General features: G+C 36.0%; 1 protein-coding gene across 1 annotated transcript in view; it reads left to right on the top strand.

Moving 5' to 3' along the window:
• ptgir (prostaglandin I2 receptor) overlaps positions 1-16194 on the top strand; it is a 28690-nt gene extending 12496 nt beyond the window's left edge. Inside the window, exon 3 of the mRNA XM_084418745.1 lies at positions 15767-16194. Within this exon, the coding sequence (XP_084274871.1) occupies positions 15767-16045 (279 nt within the window). The 3' untranslated portion in view covers positions 16046-16194. The remainder of the gene's footprint in view (positions 1-15766) is intronic.
• The last annotated feature ends 3072 nt before the right edge of the window (positions 16195-19266 follow it).

Below are 19266 nucleotides of genomic sequence, written 5' to 3'. Positions count from 1 at the left end.
CCGGAACACGATTTATAGATTATCAAGACAGAATATGCTAATGAATAACTAGAAGATAACTTCACATAAGCTACATAAATTCATCACCTAACCATTCAGATATGTCCAGTTGCATTCTACATGTTGTCACTTCTTCTTGAGTCTCTCCATTTTTGTCTGACTCTGGTTTGAACATAAAAGGCTAAAAGTTTTTGAGATTTTCAGTGCATGTCTGTGTGAGGTAAAAGGACACGCCCTCTGTGCCGGGAGCTGCTCATTTACATTTAAAGGGACATTTAAACGGTGTGTTTTTGCTCACCCTCAAAAAGTGACACCTTTAACATGCTATATAAAAATATCTGTGGGGTTTTTTGAGCTAAAACTTCACATACACACTCTGGGGACATCAAAGACTTATTTTACATCTTGTAAAAAGGGCATTATACCACCCCTTTAATATCTGCTAACACTTTATTTGTATGGTCCCCAACAGACATTCTCCTGACTATAAGTAACTTTGCAACTACATGTCAACTTATTCTACTAACCCTAGATTATCGTAGCCAGATCTTCAGACTGACGGCAGAAGACCTGGACACTATAGCTGCTTTCATTGGCCAAGGACTGTCCAGAGGCATCCAATCACAGTTCGTTTTGTTCAGCATCATGTTTAGGGGTGTGAACATGTAGTCAATGGCTGGATCCGAAATCGCATACTTCCCTAGTATAAGGTAGGCATAACAGTATGTGACAAAATAAGTATGTCCGAATTCACAGCACTCATAATGGAGTAGGCAAAAAGTACCCGGATGACCTACTCTGAAGTGTGCATTCGATGGACACTTTACCATCCCATGAGGCCACAGGAGAGGATTTATGAATGGCAGTGAAGTGACGTAACTGACGCAGGGTAGATTCTCTCAGAGTTCAAAGTGCATTTCTGTGCACGAGTTTCCCAGTACACAGGGAAAAGGAGGTCTGTGGGCCTTGTCTTGAACAAAGATCGTGATTTACCGAATTAAAAACCAGATATAGTCAGCAGCCTTGTATATCTAAACAACAGACTTTTCAATAATGTGTGGTCTTTTGTTGAACTGCACCAGCTGTTAGAAACCACAACAAAAAAAGAGAGTAATGTGTGCTTGCTGTCTAACATGTTGTTCATGAATTTTGATGAATCTCAAATGTTTGATATTTGTCTTGGATTCTGTAAGGAGGATTAATTCATTTATTTTTAAAATCAATGTGAAAAATGTTGGTTTAGTACTCTCTGTGTGGCGTGCTTGACCCTGTAAGATCATGAAAATATCTCATGAAGCTACAAGGGCATTGACTGTTTATACAGTTAAATTATTTTTTTTCTCCGGGGAGTTTCAAACATTTTGTTTGGCTTTTCCTGTTTTCCTGAATGATCTTTTACGGTTTAAAACATACACAATGGAGACCTATTTTAATGATATATTTTAAAGGTTTGTGATTTCTGACTGAAATATTACCCAAAGCTCAAAATACTCAATACTCCCTGATCTTTATCAGGATGTTATTTTCTTTTCTTTTTATATATTTTTTTTTTCTTTTTTTTTTTTTTAGCTTATTGTAGAAACAAAAATAGACATGAGAAATAATATTGAAAGAGGATGTAAACTTTTTGAACAGCTGGATATTTCCTTTTCATGTGATAACCTTAGGTGATAACATCTGTAGCATTTGAAGATAACCTTTGTTTTTCATGTTGCATCACCTGACCTGAAAACATATGGGGAATTCCCTTTGGCAGTGAGATTTGAAGTTTTTACTATTTTATACCAATACTTTTATAAGTCCTACAATGTATTCATTTAAATGTTTATATGTGCACTTTTGTGTGCAAATGTTCTTTAAACTTATTTTTTTACTTTAAAATTAAAGTACATTTTTCTTATAAAACTTATATCTTTCAATCTTTCAACTCCCTCACACATGGTTTCTCTTTCCATTTCAGCATGTCTTTCGAAAAACAGTTTCTGTTGGCAGAGCTTCCATCTGTTTTGACCATTATTATAAATGACTCACAGAGAATGTGACCTTAGAAATTTACCATCAATTAAAATGTCAATGTCCACTATAGCCCCCCCTGTGGCAACACTGGGAACTCAAAGCATTCTTGCACTGCATTATAAATCACACTCTGACACATTTCAGAACACGAGAACGCATGGAATTGAGAGCTTGTTTCAGGTCAACAGCAACACACACATAAATCCTGTAACTGTGGCTGCGTACTTGCTTTGATCTGATGTTTTTGCTGTCCTAAACCATCTTCAGTGTTCACCATTTAAGACCTTCATACTTCAGGAACAATGATAACAATAAATAAAAAGGAAAGATCATTTAAACAAACTTTGAATGTTGGCTTGTCTGAATGTTTAGAAAAGCATTAAAGGTTCGTGTGTGTGATGCAGTATATCTTAGTTTATTTGGTCTTAGAAGCACATGTTTGATGAGAAATATTTAAATTGAAATCTCTTTGTTTGACTTTTTTTGGGGTTATCGCATAAATAAAGCTGAATGGAAACACCAAGCTGCACATCATTTCTGAAAATGCGCATTAAAAAACGTATGCGCTCAACTGAGGTGAATAAAAAGACATGCGCATATTCAACAATGGAAACACATTTACAGAATAAATCCCTTCATACATACGCAACAAAAACACTCATGTGACTTTGCCTCAAGAGAGGATGTGATTGGATAACTAGACTAACCAGTGAACCAATTGCATTGCACAGCATCTCAAATGTTGCTTTGGTCATTCTGGAATGCTTGTTCTCTTGAACACATGGGATGGAAACCGTGCTTTATTGGCAAATGTTTTATGCAATATTCATAGGTAAATTTCCAACTTTGTTGAAAAACATATCTGTTAAGATCTCTTCTGTAACTCTAGACACAAGTGCACTGCTATCAAGGAGAAACAGTTGAGAGATGTTGTTATTTTAATTTCTTATGGGAACCTTTTCTTTTTTGAGATGTTGAGATATAAAATAATATGAAAATGTTTTTTGATTTATTTTGGCATGTGGTCAGTATGTAAAACGACTTCACTGATTAAAAAAAAAAAAATCTGTATAATGTATAAAGAGCACAGTGCGCCTCAGCGCATCCCTAGACATTTGGGGCCTGTGGTATTCTTTCTGTGGAACTTTGAAAAGCTTGTGTTTACTGTACATCTGAGAGAAAAAGTTCATCCTCAAAGCATATTATAAGATAGTTCTGCCTTTGTTTTCTTGTAAGTGACGAAAGATACTTGGGAATTCAGAATTTTCCGAAATACACAATTTCACCTACAACCTTTGGGACTTTTTTTCAGTTGTTGGGGATTTTTCAAATATGTTTTGGATGAAACAGAATACCATGTGAAGTGCTCCAGAGAGGTCAGTCCCATGAATGAATTAATATTCCCATGCTTTCAGGGTTTGTAGTGAATTCAACTTTTTGACTTGGAAAAAGGAATCATTGATGTACGTCAACTTTGTTTAAAGGTGCAGTATGTAAAATGTACAGATAGTGGTTGAAATGGGCACTGTAGTCCAAATTCAAATGTTGGAGAGAATTGATTTCCCCTCCTCTTCAAACTTGACGCTCACGTTGGTTGCCAGATTGAGGACGCGCAACAGGAACGAGCGCAATTGACAATGGAAAGCGACAAGCCTTACACTGTAAGTTGATGTGTTGATTTATCTCTGGTCATAGAGCATTTTAAATGGATGGTGAGGTTTTTTAGGTCTGGTAGAATCAGCGATCTCTTACCCAGTTCGTTCGCCGGCTTCCATGGCTACAATACGCTGTGTTTCCCGCCAAATGGCAACCCGGGTGTCGAAATACTATTGGGTGAAGTGGCAGTGGGCGAATCACACAGACGAAAACAAAAATAGACATTCCGACACAGAACGCACATTTCAAAGTAGAATAACTGGCAGTATAGCAATGTTTTTCGGAGAAACAAGTATGTGAACTTAGCATGTTTCCTTTACATCTGCAAATGTATTATGGTATGTGTATGCTTTAGTACAGTCAAAAAATATTACATACAGCACCTTTAACACGTTTCTCCTAAATAAGAAATGTTTGAGTTCACATTGAGATTTTTGGCACTTTTGATTCCAGACATTTTGGCAAATCTGAGCACAGTCTTGAGACATTGTTGAGATCTCTTCTGAATGTCTAGAGTCAGGTCAAGTCACCTTTATTTATATAGCGCTTTATACAATGATTGTTTCAAAAGCCGCGCAGTGATAGCAGGAAAATTATGCATTTCGACTGTTGTTCAGTCAATTCAGTGTTGATTCAGTTCCATTGCAAAGAACATCAATTATTAAATTGAGGCATTTTTCTGGAACTTTTTCTTTAGAACATGTTCAGCATAATGATCGTGTTGTTTTTCTCAAGTTTGTTACTTTTGCAGCTGGCGAGTCATCTTGTCTTGATATGTTGATGTGTTTTGATGCTATCACACACAGGGTAAGGTTTCTCCTCTCGTTTGAGCCTGTGTGGTGAGAAACGCTGACTTCTCTCGTGTGTGTATCAGCTGAGAATTTAGGTTGCAGTAAACCTCAGCGCTTAATTCTTTCCTTTACTGAAATGGATCATGTAGGTAAAACTGCTTTAGTAATTTCCAGCCTGAACTTTGTGTAGCGTGTCAGAAAATCAACATCTACTCTTGCCCACATTTGTCAGATATTACAGTGATAATAACAGTCATATAGCATACTGTATAATTTTGTTTTGCATCAAGATAAGAAGGTGTTATATTTTTACATTACTTCAAACATGTCAGAAGGTCACAAACTACTGGAAACCTGTTTCCGCTTCAGAGAAAAATAAGTTAATTGCGACCTATATCTTACAATTACGTCTTAATTTGTGACTTTCATTTCTTTCAATGTGGCTTTATATCTCACAATGTGATTTTATTTCTCACAGTGTGACTATATCTAGCAATATGACTAGTTCTTGTAATTTTGATTTTATTTCTCATAATATCGACTTTTATCTCACAGTCTTAATTTGTGACTTTCATATCCTACAATTAGGGCTGTCAAGCAATTACATTTTTTTTATATAATTAATTACATGATGTGCCAGTTAATCAATTTAATTAATCGCACATCGGATTTGCTTTAAATTATTTTAACTCGTTATTTTTCCATAACTAATTAATTCAAATAACGCGTTAATTCGACAGCCCTATTTACAATGTGGCTATTAATCTCGCAATGTGACTTTATTTCTTTTAATTGTAATTTTATTTCTCATAACCATGACTTTATATATCACAATGTGCTTTGATCACACAGTGTGCCTTTAAATCTTGCAATTGCGACTTTATCCACCGGTTTCACAGACAAGACAGCTAGTTCCAGACTAAAATGCATGTTTGAGCTGTTTTAACTGAAAGCAACTTCCACTAACATATATGTATTAAAATATATCAGTGCTATTATTTTGCCTCAAGATGCACACCAGTAATGTTGTTTTCTAAGGCATGTTTATAAAAGCTACTGAAATATCCTAATTGAACTAAGGCCTATAATCCTGGCTTAATCTAAACCCTGTCTGTGAAATCGGGCCTACAGTATATGTCTTAGTGTTTCTTTAAATATTGCAGTGTGACAATATCTTGCAATAGGACTTATTTCATGTAATTGCGATTTATATCTCACAGCTACAACTTTATATCTCACAGTGTGACTGTATTTTAAACTTATTTTATTTATTTTTTACTCTGGTAAAAATGGGCACCCATAATGACCTGTTTTTTTCTGGTTTCTTCTTATCTTTGTAGTTGTTGTCCTGTCAAAACCACTGATGTCTTTAAAAGATGTGTGAACTCTTGCAGCTGTCTACTCAGTTACATTGCATGAAATGGTCTTCATTTAAAGTCCTCTCAAGACTCAAGAACAAAGAAACAAACTGGAAATGTGTGTTCAGGTACATGCTAATGAGTAACGGCTATCCAAAACCACTCTCATGGTTGAGGTTTGTTTATTGGCTCCAGGTCTGCTTTTTGGAGATCATTCATTGTGTGGTTTTCTCGTGAAAGATGCATGTTCATTTCAGTCTCTTTTTCTAATGTTTCACACCGATCTCATGAAGACTGATTGATGAAGATAAAGAGATCTACAAATGAGCACATACAGTTTGATCTGCTTGCAGCGATAATTCAGAAGTGCTGGTTTTCCATTCCTGATTTCCATTCTCCAATTTTCTTTTGTTGAAAATATTTGTCGGACAACGTCTTCCCATTTTTGAGCGTAGGCCGACGTATTTTTTCGGTGTGTTTTTTCCGCACCGTTGGCTCCAGTCGGACGCCGTCAGGTTTTTTGGGCCGATTCAGCATGTAGACCGTCGGTGAGAGAGAGAACTCTGATTGGCTGTTCAGCTAGTGAATGAAGTCAATGCACATAAATAATAACAAAACCGCACACAAAACATATTCCACTTTTGTAATGGTGCCAAGAAAGGCTTGGTAGAAAAAAAGAGAAGAAACAAAAGAGAAGGAAGAAAAATTGCGCAAGGAGTCACAGTCAGGGAGGGTTGTTAAAATGAATGGCCATCTCTTTCTTCAATTTTTTTCTTTAGCTTTAAGTGGTCAAACAGGCCTGGGAGGATACGAGTTCCTGTTTTGCCGATGGCAGTTGTTGAGTTTGGTTTGTACGTGTCCATTCATCCACCTTCATTTGTGATGTATATACCTGAAACCTCACTCAACTCTGGAGTAAACGTCTTTCGACTCATTTAATTCCTTTTATAGTGAAAGACAATCTAATTATCTGACAGAAAAGCTTGATGTGTTATGTTACCGACCTGCTTATATGTAGGGAACTGTGAGATGCAAACAGTGGGTGAGAAGTTGTGTGTGTGTGTGTGTGTTCATGGTGCACTTCTAGGCAGTATGTAAAGGTTTTGACACTTAGATAGAAACGTGGTTTAAGTCATATCGACTTTTACCAGGCAAGCACTGCCGCACGCGGTTTCATTTTGTCTGAGGCTTTCCCATAATAGAATAGTAAAACTGAAGCAAAACATGTGCAGTCACTGCACTGGATAGACTGTAATGGATCACCTATATTGTTGGGATTAACAGTAATTATAAAATGATTTAATTAAAAGTACATAAAAAGAAAAATCTGAATATTTTTAAATGCCCAGCACTCCCCAAATGTGATGATCCCCTTGGGATATTATAACCTTTATAATATAAAAACTGTTTATGACATGATTAAAATCCCTCACCCTGTATGTTCAATTTTGATAGCGCCTAAACAAGCACTACTGTAAGTGCCTCAGTATGAAAGTATATATTACATTATGTCCATCACTCTATATTTTCTCAAAAGCATACTGGCATTTTCCATTGTGTGGTGAGGTCAGCTACTGACACGTTTGTAATGAGTCTTGAGAGTACAGGGTAAAGTACACAAATGCCAGCAGGCAGTTGCAGAAGACAATGAAGGAAAATTATGATATCTGAAGCGAGTGATGGAAAACCGGAGGTGGGTGCGATGATGGATGACTATGGAAGGGGTGATGGAGAGTGCTGTGTTTATACAGTATGTGAAGAGGAATTCAAGCATTTGGGGGTTATCTTTAAGTAATGCTAATAAGCATGCTAACTTGCAAATTTCCAGTTTTTAGTTCCAGACTAAAATGAATGTTTGAGCTGTTTTAACTGAAAGCAACTTCCACTAACACATAAAATATATCAGTGCTATTATTTTGCCTCAAGATGCACACCAGTAATGTTTTTTTTCTAAGGCATGTTTATAAAAGCTACTTAAATATCCTAATTGAACTAAGGCCTAATCCTGGCTTAATCTAAACCCTGTCTGTGAAACCGGGCCTATATGTCTTAGTGTTTCTTTAAATATTGCAGTGTGACAATATCTTGCAATAGGACTTATTACTTGTAATTGTGACTTAATTTCCTGTAGTTATGAATACATTTTTTTCAGAATTGTGAGTTTATATCTCACAGCTACAACTTTACATCTCACAGTGTGACTGTATTTTAAACTTTTTTTTTTTTTTTTTTTTGGTTTCTTCTTATCTTTGTAGTAGTTGTCCTGTCAAAACCACTGACATCTTTTAAAGATGTGTGAACTCTTGCAGCTGTCTACTCAGTTACATTGCATGAAATGGTCTTCATTTAAAGAACAAAGAAACAAAATGGAAATGTGTGTTCAGGTACATGCTAATGAGTAAGAGCTATCCAAAACCACTCTCATGGTTGAGGTTTGGTTATTGGCTCCAGGAAATCTGTTGTTTTTTTTTAGATCATTCACTGTGTGGTTTTCTCGTGAAACATGCATGTTCATTTCCAGTCTCTTTTTCTAATATTAGTTTCATAGTTAATTCTTCAAGATATGTCTAACAATGCCCACACTTTCAGAACAGCTCATTTGCACTTCAAACTTCAAAAGAAGAGATAATAGATTAAGTACAAACCATAAAGATGTTTAAAGTAGGTCATACATAAATAAAATAGGAAATAATCTATTGTGGGAGTTTTTTGTGGCTTGTCTCAGTGAAAGATGATTCATTTCTATATATTTAAGTATATGAATGTGGTACTCACAAAAAAAACAGTTGTACTAGTTGCAACTCTTTTAAGGTCACGACTTATGGGAAGTGATTTCCTTAACAGTCTGTGCACTTCACCATTGTTTTACGCACTGATAAACAGATCTGATGTCGCCACATTCTGCCCTTTGCACACCAAATACCTGAAACTCAAGTAGCGGATAAATAAATAAATAAATAAATACGGTAACAAAATGCCGTAGAGGAGTAAACCGATGCAGCTGTTAACCTCATGGGTCTGAGAGAGGGCTTTATTTCTTCTTATTTGATTCTCTCATGTAAGTGATCTTTGTGCTCAGGGTGTTATATTAATAGTTCAACTAAATATGGAAATCCTGTCATCATTTACTCACTCCGATGTCATGTGTTTGACTTTCTTTCTTCCATGGAGCACAAGTTATATTGCAGATTATAATGTTACAATACAAAACATTTCTATTTCAAATAAATGCTGTTCTGTCATGAAAACTCTCTGAGTGTTTGGCATGGTAATGGATATGACGATGTTAATATGTTTGGTCTTGGAATAGATCTTCTACACTGCTGCTGCTGTTGGTTATTTCTTCTGCTGCTGCAGAGCAAGTACGGGACTTGCTGCTGCCAATACACACACGACACACTGCTGTGAGCAAGTATGATGCTGCTGCTGTACAATATGGCATACATTAATTACCAGTAGCAGATCTATACAGGTAGAGCTGGGGAAGGAGGAGGGTTTCTTAAACCAAAATCTCTTGACTCTCCACCCTGGGTGGCAGGTCCTTCAGTGCCTTGGCCCCCAAACTCTGGAACCGCCTCCCACAACCTCTTCGTGACTGTCCTTCCCTTCCCTTCTTTAAAGCACATCTCAAGACCTTTTTGTTTAATGATCACTTCTCCACACCCAACTCATAGCTTCATACAGATAACTTGTCTTTGTTGTATTGGTTTGGTTGTTTGTTGTTGTGTTTCCTTGCCTTCCTACTATGTAAAGCGACCTTGGGTTTGAGAGAGGCGCTATATAAAATAAACGTATTATTATTATTATTATTATTATTATTATTAAAGTGCGCTGCACTGATACACCAAATGCTGACCAAGTATTTGAAAGTTGAGCCGCGAGTTCATTGGCTACTGATACAGCAGGAACCAATCAGCTGTGCCCTATAGAGAATGATGTTAGCAAATTGAGTTAAGGACCTATCAGCCTGAGCCATCGAGAGTTTCATGACAACATTTTGTATTTTTTTTACTTTCCATCAAAGAATCAAGGCCTGTAGGGCAAGATGCGTCTATGTTGGGGGTCTGCTAATTGACACACCCTGAGTACGGTGGGGGAATTTGTAATTTTATGATTGGTCAGTTTGAATGTCTCACATTGGGTTTCAGTCACATGGTCAAGGAAGGAATAAAAGAAGACTGTAACTGTTGCTCTGGCCTTTTTTCTTTGGCTCTTCTTTTCTCTGGGCTTTTCTTCTCTTCTCTTTCTTTTTCGGGGCTTTCTTTTACTCTATGCCTTTTCTCTCTCTCTCTCTCTCTCTCTCTCTCTCTCTCTTTATTTGGTCATTTTGATGAGATTTTTTTCTTTGCAAATGTTTATTTGTGGATTTAAATACATTCGGAGACGTCGATTTTGTTGCCAATTATTGAACTTTTTACTGGGTCAAGCGAAGAAGGCGATATATGACACAAGAAAAATAAGAATTGAACGCAATTCAAGTGTTAATTTGCAGACTGTGTCTCTTAACCTAGTCAAATTCAGAATTTTAATTGATTTTCGGTATTATAAGGCTATGGGGGATCTTATGTCTTTTGAATTGATTTGGTGTTATAAGGGGACTCTGTGTGAAATAATTAATGAGAGTTTACAGTTTGCACATGGTGTGTAAAGGTGTGTTAAAATTCTAATTTTCTCTCTCTCTCTCTCTCTCTCTCTCTTTCTCTCTTTTTCTATCTCTCAGGTAACATTTTACATACATTCTGGGTACAATTTATGGTATATGATTTTATCATATCATACATCTATTTTGTAACTATTTCAAGTGTAACCAAATACTGTTATTAAACTATTTTAATTATAAATGATGTGCTAACTAGTTTTGATTCAGGTATTGACAATATAGTCACACTATAGCAATACTCTCCCACATATTTTGCTATTCTTACTGCGCTTATTTCCGTCATTGGTTTAAGTAGTAGTGGGTAGTAACAGACAAAAAAATGTAGTTTTACACCATCATACTGATAACATTTCTTTTGTCATTCGGCAATCCTGCAGCCTGAACCACTGTAGAGAAACCAACCTTACAGTAGTTTGTTTTGTTGTAAATTTTTCTTCTTGTGGACAAAGTAACCATTACTGATTACATATAATTAGCATTTTTACATGCTCCCGTCTTTGGAGAGCATGCTCACATTCGCACAAACACAAATGTCGCTTTGTGTTTGAAAGGTTTGGGTGGTTAATCCAAAGGACACTTCAACATCACAGTCCAACTGGCGTGTTCTCTCAGACATCAGTCATTGCGTGATTTGTGGCCCACAGTGCTGGAGGACCATATGAGGTCTTAGGGACATGTAGGGGAATGCTATGGGGTGTGTTTGCAGAGGTGTTTTGACAACGAGACATCCAGAGCTGGCGGTACTGGGTGGCAATTTATGTGCTCAGACGTGAAAACCTACCGTGAATTGTTTGACACATCAGTGACAGGGTCATTAGCAGCACTCATGGCTTAATGTTTTATACCATAATCGGTGGATGAAGGGCCACAGACAGCAGCCAACGTGCTGATCTATCACGGCACAAATCGCTTTTTACAGTTGATTTTTGGCTCCTTCAGCATCCTGGACACTTTGTACTTCAGTGTTGAGTCTCAGCGTGTCTGTGATGATGGAATATAAACGATGACATCATCCCAGCGCTGCAGCTGTGGAACGTGATGAAGATTTCCTGTAAATACAGAACAGTAGCCGTTCTTGGCAGTAATAGAAACTATGCAGGTCTTGTTCTCAGATCTGGTTTCATGCACTGTATCTGGGATCAGATATGATGTCTGTGAAGAGTTTAGGGTTTTTCACACTCAAAATTGTATAGTGTCATAAAGTAGGGATGCACTGATATTAAAATTCTGGCCGATACGGATACAAGAAGATGATTATTTTCATGATAAAATAAATATAATTTTTTTTAAATTAGAGTCATTTAAAATTATAAACATTATTAGATTATATTTCAATGTTATTAAATTATTAATAACAATGTTATTGTATATGTTTAAAGATTATAAGACTAACTTAAAAGGGAGTAGTCACAACAATAAAAAAAAAATATATATAGGCTATATATATATACACTGAAAAAAAATGATTAGTTGAATTTAATCAAATTTTTTTATGGTGATTGCACACAATTGATTTTAGCTACATTTAAACAAATGCATTAAGTTGAACTTATTCAATTTTAGTTCAACTTAATGCATTTGTTTAAATGTAGCTTAAATCAATTGTGTGCAACCACTTACCATACTTTTTTTTTTAATTAAATTCAACTAATCATTTTTTTCAGTGTATATGTGTGTATATGTATATGTATATGTATATGTATATGTGTATATATAGGTACATTATATTTTAAAGTATATTCAAATTAAAACCATTATTTTAAATTGTAATATCCTCACAATATTACAGTTAGTTTTTTTTCTCTTTAATTTTGATCAAATAAATGCAGGCTTCTTTCATTAAAAATAGTTATATACAGTATATATATATATTTATGTAGTATCGGTCAAAAGTTTGGAAACATTACTATTTTTAATGAAAGAAGCCTGCATTTATTTGATCAAAATTAAAGAGAAAAAAAAAAACTGTATTGTGTATATTGTGAGGATATTACAATTTAAAATAATGGTTTTAATTTGAATATACATTAAAATATAATTTATTCCCGTGATCAAAGCTGAATATTCACGCGTCATTATTCAGAAATCATTCTAATATGCTGATTTATTATCAGTGTTGGAAACAGGTTTGCTGCTTAATATTTTTTTAATAACCTGTGATACTTTTTTCAGGGTTATTTGATGAATAAAAGGTTAAAAAAAGAACAGCATTTATTTAAAATAGAAATATTTTGTAACCATGTACAATACCGATCAAACGTTTGGGGTCAGTAATATTTTTCTTTCTTAAAAAAAAAAAAAAAATTAATACTTTTATTCAGCAAGGATGTACTAAATTGAAAAGATTAATATTGATATTGTTAGAAAAGATTTATATTGCACTATATCTATACAATATGTATACTGTGTGTGTGTGTGTATATATATATATATATATATATATATATATATATATATATATATATATATACTGTATATATACACACACACACACGCACACACGCACACAAACACGCGCACACACACACACACACACACAGTATATAGTGCATTTCTAGTTAAATGTCGTCCCCTTTTTCAATGTATAAGTGTGAAGCTTTGCATAGCCCTGAGTTAGTAGGGGCCTTGACTTGGGGTCATTAAAGGTCTTAACTCAGGATTAAGCATGTATGAGTAGTCACAGGTGTTGCCTGAAGCGCTTATCCGATAAGTGCAAATTTGTCCTGACAAAATGCATCCAGTAGTCATTCAGACAGACACTTGCGCCTTTAGGAGATCTGGCTGAATATAATGAAGCCCTGAAGCAAGATGTCGTCTCACTAAGAGGAAGGCAGCATTTGGACCAGAAATATTAGCTGATACTTTAGTGTCTCTAATCTTGTTTTATCTTTTCATCAGCACCAAAGCCACATATGGGGAAATTAAATTAATCTTAAATCAGTCTTTTCTTCTTTGGCAAGAAAAGAAAAATTAGCTTTTGTCTTTGTCACGACATGAGATCAATCCGGCCCTGTTGATAGTAATAAGTCGATTATGTCCTGTCAATCATAAGAGGGCAGAAAGAGATGTCAGACAGTTAAAAAGTAATTCAGTGATAAACTCCTACGGCAGAGTTGCAGTTTGCAGCATGAAAAAACAATATGATTTAAATTCGGAATAAATTATACACATAAAGTGAATAAAGCACCAATACTAGACTAATACGCACTTTTATTTTCAATATATCAACTGATCTTTAATTTAATATTGAAGTAATTGAGTCATAGAGAAATATTATGAATAAATGTGATTGGTTTAATAATTGTATTATTCTGAAAGAAAAACATTTGATTCATAATAATAATAATAATAACAATATTTGGCAACACGTTACCATAAGGTCTCATTTGTTAAAATGTATGTATTAAGTTACATGAACTAACAATGAGCAATATATTTGTTACAGTATTTATTAATCTTTGTTAATAAAAATTGTAATTCGTAGTTTGTTCATGTTAGTTCACAGTGCATTAACTAATGTTGAGAAATACAACTTTTGATTATTATAATAATTAGTAAATGCTGAAATTAACAAACTAAGATTAATAAATGCTGTGTAGAAGCACCTTTAGTTCATGTTAATTAAAGTGTGAAACCTTATTGTAAAGTGTTACCCAATATTTTAATACATTTCAGTTAACAGTGTAATATTTTGTAATTAATGTTTTAAAAAAATAAAGATAACAATCAAACTTTCAGTATCGGTTTCAGCAGATGTTGTTCTATATGAATTAAAATCTTGATGTTTTCATAATGAATGTGTATGTGAGGGGTTTACATTTAGTTTGGGGTAACAGTAACTCTCTTTTCTATTTCCAGCATCATGAATGTTGTGCTTGCAGCGAAGGTGTATTTATTAGAAAAGTTGGATGTGAAATTAGATGTAAATTTGATTAAGGAACGAGATCCGAATCCGAAACATGAAAAACACGTCAAATTTGAGGAAATGGATCACTTTCACAAGCACTGGATGTAAAAAAAACAAGTTCTGTGCCAAAAGTGAAATGGCTTTTTAACATCCTACGCAGCGGTTAAATTCATATCTGGTGAAATTGTGGGAAGCGGAGCTCTTGAGAACCGTGGAATGGGACGCTCCGCATCTGCTGTGTTTCCTCTCATCAACAGCCATAGTGTCAGATTGAGATTTACTCCAAGCGCTTGCGACACCGAAAACAAATATGCCAGCAGTCGTGCATTTGCAAAACACAGCCTTAATCACAAAACTGTTAAATATTTATTGCAGGAAATGTGGAACTGATAATGACACAGTCGTTCAGAGAAGGAAATTCTTCAGGGATGTTGTGCTTCTCCTCGAGGTTTCTGTGAGAACTTGTTTAGTCTTGAAATCATGTCCTTTTGACAGTTCCTGACTGCAGAAACTATGCTACATATATACTATGCTTTGTCTTGGTTTCAGCATCCACTCCCTGAAATCATATGGTTATTATTATTATACACAGAGTGCTGTCATTGTGTGAATTTTTTTTTTTTTTTTTTTTAAATACAAAATTTGTAGACTACAATAGTCTGAGACTTTTACCAACTTCAGCAGGGGAAAATAAGGGACAGTCCATTTCTCCACACCACATACCATTTGAAACAGAAATAAATTACTGGTGACAGGTGACGATTGACCACACAAAAATAACATGGTACAGTCACAGTCTGTGTCTGCCGGCTATTAAGATGAAATGCAAAAATGCATTTGAGAAGCTGTCTTTTTTCTTTTCTTTTCTTTTTTTCCGAATTGACACAATTTCATTTGTTGAAGTGTCAAACACCATTATGCACACATCAATTTGGCTTTCCCCTATAGGCAAATTATAATCCTAGAGAATTGTGACTGTAAATCAAGACAATATATACAGTATATTGTAATGAATTGTCCTGTGACAAGGCTTATTTATGGTATATTTAAAAGCTATTTGATTTCTTACAGATTTGACACTTCATTATATCTAAAAATTGGACTCGGCACTCATTTTACAAGTCCAACAATCATAATTTGTTTTCCATTCTGATCTGTCATTTTAATCTTTGCCATTTGTGAAATTGGGGTTTCAATTAAATGCTAAAGTGTTCTCAGCTGTTTGGGTGCAAGGCACGATTGGATATAATACTGGATGTAATTATGTTCCTGTATAATATGTGACTGTTGGAGGTCTTGCGAGTGTTTTGTTTATCTCCCACTGTTCTAATCTCTCTCTCTCTCTCTCTCTCTCTCTATCCCTCTCTTCCCTACTCAGATCTGTGGCTTTGTGAACGCTATTAGTCCGGTTGGGAATGATCAGCAGAATCTAATGGCTTTCCGCTTCTCTGCATTTAACCCCATCTTGGATCCCTGGATCTTCATCATCTTCCGTAAGGCGGTCTTTAACCACATCCGGGAATTCTTGCACTGCTGCTTCCCCAGAGATGCGGTGAAGACCACAGCTCAAAGCTCTCTGACCTTCCCCCTGGAGGCTGGAAACGTCAAGCAAAGCCCCAGCATCAAGAGCCAGATCTACAGCAGCTTCCCTCAGTGAACGACACCGCGTACAGTATATGAGATATATCATGACCACGAGACTTGGAAGCCTGGAAAGTCTGACTGAATGTGTCAAGTGGTACAAGAACCAAACATAAAAGCATTGACAAGCAGAGGACCTGTCAAAATGTATGACGTTTTATGGTGATGGAGAGGCAATACACTCACCTAAAGGATTATTAGGAACACCATACTAATACTGTGTTTGACCCCCTTTCGCCTTCAGAACTGCCTTAATTCTATGTGGCATTGATTCAACAAGGTGCTGAAAGCATTCTTTAGAAATGTTGGCCCATATTGATTGGATAGCATCTTGCAGTTGATGGAGATTTGTGGGATGCACATCCAGGGCACGAAGCTCCCGTTCCACCACATCCCAAAGATGCTCTATTGGGTTGAGATCTGGTGACTGTGGGGGCCATTTTAGTACAGTGAACTCATTGTCATGTTCAAGAAACCAATTTGAAATGATTCGAGCTTTGTGACATGGTGCATTATCCTGCTGGAAGTAGCCATCAGAGGATGGGTACATAGTGGTCATAAAGGGATGGACATGGTCAGAAACAATGCTCAGGTAGGCCGTGGCATTTAAACGATGCCCAATTGGCACTAAGGGGCCTAAAGTGTGCCAAGAAAACATCCCCCTCACCATTACACCACCACCACCAGCCTGCACAGTGGTAACAAGGCATGATGGATCCATGTTCTCATTCTGTTTACGCCAAATTCTGACTCTACCATCTGAATGTCTCAACAGAAATCGAGACTCATCAGACCAGGCAACATTTTTCCAGTCTTCAACTGTCCAATTTTGGTGAGCTCGTGCAAATTGTAGCCTCTTTTTCCTATTTGTAGTGGAGATGAGTGGTACCCGGTGGGGTCTTCTGCTGTTGTAGCCCATCCGCCTCAAGGTTGTGCGTGTTGTGGCTTCACAAATGCTTTGCTGCATACCTCGGTTGTAACGAGTGGTTATTTCAGTCAAAGTTGCTCTTCTATCAGCTTGAATCAGTCGGCCCATTCTCCTCTGACCTCTAGCATCAACAAGGCATTTTCGCCCACAGGACTGCCGCATACTAGATGTTTTTACCTTTTCACACCATTCTTTGTAAACCCTAGAAATGGTTGTGCGTGAAAATCCCAGTAACTGAGCAGATTGTGAAATACTCAGACCGGCCCGTCTGGCACCAACAACCATGCCACGCTCAAAATTGCTTAAATCACCTTTCTTTCCCATTCTGACATTCAGTTTGGAGTTCAGGAGATTGTCTTGACCAGGACCACACCCCTAAATGCATTGAAGCAACTGCCATGTGATTGGTTGATTAGATAATTGCATTAATGAGAAATTGAACAGGTGTTCCTAATAATCCTTTAGGTGAGTGTATTTTGTAAATATGTGAACTAACGGCCATCGCTAAACAGGCTCTTCCGTGCATGTGGACCACAGAATTTGTGTGAACAACCAGGTGACAAAGATGTTGACAAATGAACAGAATGTGAAGGCACATCTAATAACTAATATTCATTTGGGGAACTGGCACTTACCACAAACCACACACATGTAGAAAACAGACTGTCACTTATTTGCTTTCGTTTACCAATTATCACCAACCATAGAACATTTGAACCTCTCAAGCTTTTAAAATCGACACACGGAAATTGCAGTGTTAAAGATGTACAGCGTGACTAGAGTGTTACAGGAAGTTGTTTAGCAGCAGAAAACCAATCATAAACTAAAAAGAGCTTGTCTCATTAAATGAAGAGTTCAGATGCAAAAGCCTCTAAGTGCCATCTGAAATTTTCTTCCAGAATGATCATTTTTATCATGCTCGTATATTTAAGTTCAGTAATTTCACTTAAATGACAATTAATAGGTCATTTTCATTGTCATTTAAGTGAAATTACTGACCTTAAATATACGAGCTTGATAAAAATAATCATTCTGGAAGAAAATTTCAGATGGCTTTTGCATCTGAACTCTTCAAATATGAATGCACTTTGTACAGTCACATGTGCAGTTTGTACAGTTTCATTGGCTTGGTCTGTTTTCAGAATCTGAGGAGAGCAGTTAAAGCAATCACGTCAACTAAAATCATAAAGCTATTTCCACAGAAGTTATTAAACACTTTATTCATTATTATTAATTTATTTGTATTCAGATGAGCTCATTAGCCCAATGTTTAGAAATGTACAGTTTAAACTATTTCAGAACCCTAACCAGGAAGGGTAACATAACAGGTTATCAATTTCAGTTGTGAGAAGACCGTTTGGTACGAACTCATACTAGTTGATGTGTTGTAGAAATGTGCATTTTTGTGAAAAATTACATTTCACTTTCATGGCGGTACACAAGAATGGATAGTTTAATTTAACTGTAATAACTTAATGTAAATAATACAAAATAAAAGGTGTTTGAGCTGCGTTCCATCCAGGTGAGATATGACAGTTTGATCAGTATGATCAGAAGATATCTGGTGTTTAATGAAAAGATGTTTGGACCAATAAGATTGCACTGTGTACGGGCCTACCCAGCTGCCAAAACTGAAACCAAGCGATCAGGTTTGGGTAAAATCAATTTTACATGGAAGAGATTTTATCTCTTCGCTTTAACACATCGTCTGGTTAGTACAAGGTGTTAGAGGAAAGGCTTCTGTGTAGTGTAAATGCATTTGACCATATAGTATGTTTACAATTCAGCTGATGTAGAAAGTTCAAACTATCATTACACAATGCATGTGTGCTTTCATGTCCCGCTCTCGAAGCTACTAATATCACCTTAAATGTTTCATTCATAAACATGGATATCTGTCTTTAAAATACATTTGCTTTTACCATACATATTGGTCATTGTAAAGAAGCATTTATAGACTGTGTTTGAAGTTATCTGCAGCTAAAGACTCTTGATATTGATATCTAGACAGCAGTCTCATTATATGCTTTACAGGGTCACTGTCAGGAAATATTTCATTTCAAGAGGTTACTGTGGGAAATTAAACATTGGGGGGCCAATTTAGTGGGGGTGGGGGGGTTATCCCCTTAAATTGGCCCCATCCCCTTAAATTGGCCCCCCAATGTTTAATTTTATTGTGGCTTTAAATAAATCATACATTACACTGAGGAAAAAAATAATAACCCATGATTATTATTTTGCTTCAGCCCTGTTACACTGACAATGTTTCAGAGTTAAAATGTGTACTAATAGCCTTAGCTTACCTAGAA

This window comes from Rutilus rutilus (genome assembly GCF_951802725.1).
Source record: "Rutilus rutilus genome assembly, chromosome: 9".
NCBI lineage: Eukaryota > Metazoa > Chordata > Actinopteri > Cypriniformes > Leuciscidae > Rutilus > Rutilus rutilus.
The sequence above is the reverse complement of the archived record's forward strand: the minus strand, read 5'-3'. Positions and strand labels throughout refer to the sequence as shown.